At 35.2% G+C, this 5,208-nt stretch overlaps 1 protein-coding gene across 1 annotated transcript; it reads right to left on the bottom strand.

Moving 5' to 3' along the window:
- Window positions 1-3,990: 3,990 nt before the first annotated feature.
- On the bottom strand, window positions 3,991-4,938 carry LOC125079580 (olfactory receptor 1052-like). The gene has a single exon (XM_047693309.1). The coding sequence runs from the start codon at window positions 4,927-4,929 to the stop codon at window positions 3,991-3,993; it is 939 nt and encodes a 312-aa protein (XP_047549265.1). The 5' UTR covers window positions 4,930-4,938.
- Window positions 4,939-5,208: the final 270 nt, after the last annotated feature.

Here is a 5,208-nt window from a genome sequence, read left to right as displayed (position 1 = left end):
TGATATTAAAATGAAGCAATAGCTAAAACAGACTAACACACAGGAAACATAATAATTAATTTAACTAACAAGAATATTGCTTTTTCTCTGGCAAAGAAATATTAAGTAAGATACTCGTTGGTGTTATTTTTATCTATTAAATGCCTCATATGTTCCAGGCACTTCACAACTCCTAATTACCTCTAATCATGTAATTTTATTTAATTGAATATCATGATCCATATAATTCACATTATACATGCCTCAGAATAATTGAGTGTGGACTTTAGGAAATGGTAAAACTATATCTTAATACAATGATTGTCTCATGTAAAAATAGGTGCTGCTTTTACTGTTTATTCCATACAGCATTTTAATATTGACAAACTAGGATTGAACACAATAATGATGAAATTTGAAACCATATTCCATGAAAAATAGTGGAAAAGATAGGCAATATCCAGTATGAGAAAAATTAGATTCAGGATAATATTCTTCCCCACCCCCTCAAGATTTTACTTATTTATTTATTTATTTATTTATTTATTTGACACAGAGAGAGAGAGAACACAAGAAGAGGGAGTAGCAGAGGGAGAGGGAGAAGCAGGCTCTCCACTGAGCAGGAGCCTGAAGCAGGGTTTGATCCTAAGACCCAGAGATCATGACCTGAGCTGAAGGCTGATGCTTAACCCACTGAGCCACCCAGACACCCCTCTGGATGCTGGTCTGATTCAGCAAACACTGGACATCTAAGCAGTCTAAGAATGAAGAGTAAGAATATATGAATGTTAAGACTTCATAAGACATATCTAAGACTAATTGATACCAACTCTAAAGAAAGAGATGGGTCTTGCTTTAATTGGGAAAAAAAAAGTCATATTTAATTGGTAAAATTTAACAAGCTGGTTTTATAGTGGAAGGGTGACAAACATTGGACCATTTGTAGAGGGCATTCCATGGCAAATTAGGGTTTTGATAGGATGACAATATGCTTCTTAGATATCCATAATGCTGAGGGTCACAATTTGTTCACAAGCCATAACTGACCAAGGAGTAACTGAAAATGGCCATCAGAGCTGCAGCTGATGCAATTACTATTGCATTCAGAGCACAAGATGAAATCTCAAATCTTGGGAATGGTGACTTGTGGGTCTCTTAATAAATAAAAAAATAACAAACATGACCATGATGTAAATGTACTCATGACTTGTCCACATAGTGCCAGCAACTTATTTCTCTGATGAGTTAGGCCAATTTTTAAACTACAAACTCCAAGTCAAACCATGTGAAATAAAAAAAAAACCACACATTTACTAGAGATTCTCTGTGGCTGAGAGGAAAGTCATGCTAGATAAACATCTGCTGAGTCCTGATTTCTCCAAGTGTTGATTTTGAGCAGTAACCGATTTTATGGATGGGATAGAGGGATTGGAGCTGAAAGTGCCCATTCTCAATTTTGGAAGGCAGCTATGCTCACCACTATACCACCAACGCCCATTCTCAATTTTGTATCCTGATATTTTACATGGAATTTGAAGAAATAGTGTCAGGTATTTCATTCATGAAGTCCTCGTTTATTTCTAATTGAATAAGTATATTAACCACTTAAGGATATTTGGAATCTACTTAACTGAGTTGTATTTACTGATATGTGTGTGTATATAAATATATAAATATATATATGTATATATATATAAATTATATATACACACATATATGTATATATCTGAGTCAGGTATATATATAGGGTATATTACCCATTATATAAAATATATTACTCATTTTCCAATCTTCATGCTACAAATCTGCCACACACGTTTCATCTGCCTCACAATGTAAGAAAGGGATTTTTTTATCTTATTTGAGCATTCAGGTACTGTTTATATTATAATATATATTACTGTATATACTGTAATACAGTAATTCTTTGTTAGGATGAGTTGAAGGTCAATATTAAACATAAACAAATATCATACTTTTGTTCCATAAAACGACACCCCTCCCACACATGTCTACTTAGTAAACTATTTTATCTACATCCTGGCCAGCCCCTTATTTTATGAGGTGAGTATTGTAACAGGATGAGTTCAATTTGTTTTTCTGAGTTTTAATTACCTGGCTTGTATGTTATGCTTTGTGTTTGATACTTTAGGATATAAGATATTGACTGCTGTTGAAAAAAACTGTGAAGAATGTTATAAAATTAGTTTCACTTATCATTATTATTTCACCTTTTTATTTTTTCTGAAAATCAAAACTTTAATACAAATTCATTTATAGGAATGCCTCTTATACATAAATCTCACATATATGTGGCCTTATGGGACTCAATTTCAAATAATATATTAAATAATTTTAGGGGTGCCTGGGTGGCTCATTTGGCTAAGGGTCTGCCTTAGGTTCAGCTCATGGCCCCTGGGTCCTGGGATGGAGCCCTGCATTGAGCCTTCATTGGGCTCTCTGTCCAGCTGGGAGTCTGCTTCTCCCTCTCTTTCTGCCCTTCCCTCCTGCTTGTGCTCTCGCTCTCTCTCTCTTTCTCAAACAAATAAATAAAATATTTTAAAAAATAAATAAATAAATAAATGATTTTGGATAATTATAAAGGACCATAGAAATGTTATATGATGTTCTTGTTGGTGTGATTATTTCATTCTGAAAAGTAAACTTTCATATGAATTTCTTCACTCGCATTTCTAATATAATGGGGATGCCAATATGGTATATTTTTTCACATTTCAATTTGCTACCTTCACAGATATTGGAGCCATTCACTTATGAGTTTGTCTGTCACTGAGAGGAAAGATAATAAAAGTTTAATCTATGAGCCATGTAAAACCATGCATTAATATTTAAAGACAATTCAGCTATCTCATTGTGCTGCTTGGCCTTGTTGCCTCTTAATATTCAATATTTAAAAGAATATCAAAAACTCAAATATAATTTTATTTGTAAATGGAGATATTATCTAGAACACTGGTTTCCAGATAAAGAAGACTTTATAGCAATTTAGGGGGAAGAGATACTATGGAAAAGTAAATATTTATGGGACTGATATCATCACTATCCACCTGTATGTACAATTTGAATCAAAGGGAAAACAACAACGAGTTCAGATATTTTTCCCTATCTGGAATAGACAGCACAGATTTCCTCCTCAATAGAATACCTTCAGGAAATTTCTTTTTTAAAGTCTAAGGGAGATTCTGGGAGATGTTTAATGGAAAAAGGGAAATGGGTCTGATTATTCATGACTCCTAAATTATATTGGAGGCCTCCTTTCTAAACATAAAGTCAAATTCTTCATTGTAAGTTTTCTTCGAGTATTAGTAACCCTACCACGTGGAGTGGTAGGAAAAGTGTGGTGTTCAGTCCTGTTCAGTTCTGTATGTAGTGATGGAAACCAAAGTTAGGAACAGGGAAACGGTCCAGACTAACCACTGGGAATGAAATCACACAGGCGAAAGAGAACCCAAGTTCTCTTTCAGACTATTTTTGAGTATTTGCATTTATTTTGAAAAAAGTCAAGCTATAAATAATCCAGGCTAATTTCAGAACATACATATGCTAGCTTTGTGGATAATTCACATACCAATCCTCTTTGCTTTACAAGTATTTTGCTTATTTCTGTGCTTAATAGAGATAATGAGTTAAGAGATACTTTATTACTTACTAATCTTGTGTTTGTATGTCTATTTGTGTGTCTGTTTGTGTGCCTGCATATCTATTTGTATGTATTCATTTCTACCCATGTACAGAACGAAAATGTCTTCAACTGTCCAGAGATAAGTAGCCTAGATCTCACTATGGTTTTTAGGTTAGTTTACACAATAACCAGTCATATCTCCTGTATCTGTTATTCTTCTAGAAGTTTTTTCCTTCTGCTGTGTAATAGGAGGCTCCCATTAAGTAAACTCTCAGATTCCTTTGGGCTCAAAACTTTAATAAATTCATATAAATATTCTTATCCAGAGAACTTCTTAATTGCTATTATGGGACACATATGGTAGGAAATTAACAAGGAAAATATTTCATTTCTATAGCTCTTTTCACAGCCTCTTTCACTTCCTTGTTCCTCAAGCTGTAAATCACCGGGTTTAACATAGGAATCACTAGGGTATAAAACACAGATACCACCTTTTCTTGTTCTAAGGAATATTGGGAACTCGGTTGGATATAACTAAAGCTTATAGAGCCATAGAATAAAGTCACAGCCGTGAAATGTGAAGCACAGGTCGAGAAGGCTTTGTGTCTGCCTGCTGCTGAGCGGATCCTCAGGATAGCAGCAACAATGAAGACATAGGAGATCATCACAATCAAGAAAGTGATCATAGCAATAACTCCAGAGAAGATTAAAAGCAACAATTCATTCATGAATGTGTCAGAACATGACAACTTCAATAGTGGGGGAAGGTCACAGAAGAAGTGACTGATGATATTTGGCCCACAGAAAGACAATTTCACCAAGCCAACTGTGTGTGTCAGTGAGTTGATTAAGCCTCCTACACATGACCCAATGACCAGGGCAATGCAGACGAATTTAGTCATAGCCCCTGTGTAAAGTAACGGGTTCACGATGGCCATGTAGCGGTCGTAAGCCATGGCTGCCAGCAAGAAGCCCTCAGTGGTAAGGAATGACACAAATAAAAAATATTGCACGATGCAAGCTGAGAAAGAGATCATCTCCCGTTCAACAAAGAAGTTCAGCAGCATTTTGGGTGCAAAGACCGACGAATAGCAGGCGTCAACAAATGACAGACAGCTAAGGAAATGATACATGGGTGTCTGGAGTTTGGGGGTTATTTGGATTAGAAAGAGCATTCCTAGATTCCCCACCAAAGAAATGATATAGATCAGCAGGAACAAAACAAAGAGGACCGCTTTCAGTTCAGCACGATCTGTCAGTCCCAAAAGGATAAATTCCGTAACCAATGTAAAATTAACATCAGTCATGTGTGTGTGTTTCTTGGTACCTGTTAATGATAAGAAAAATGAAATTGAGAACGATCATGCCACACCATCAAGACTACTTGGAATCCCTATCTCACCTTGCAACTTGAGTTGTTGACTTTTCTTTCCCAGTTGTTTTATCTATAAAATTAGAAAATTTTAACTAGTAACTCTCTAGTATCTTCAAGTACTGTTTATAAGTCTATTCCAAAAGGAAATTCCATGAATGAGAAAAATAAAACATTAAGGTGTTAGCTTCAAGGTGCATTTAAATGTTTCCCC

Source organism: Lutra lutra, chromosome 10, assembly GCF_902655055.1.
Source record: "Lutra lutra chromosome 10, mLutLut1.2, whole genome shotgun sequence".
Lineage (NCBI taxonomy): Eukaryota > Metazoa > Chordata > Mammalia > Carnivora > Mustelidae > Lutra > Lutra lutra.
Note: the sequence above shows the minus strand (reverse complement) of the source record. Positions and strands in the feature narration are given on the sequence as shown.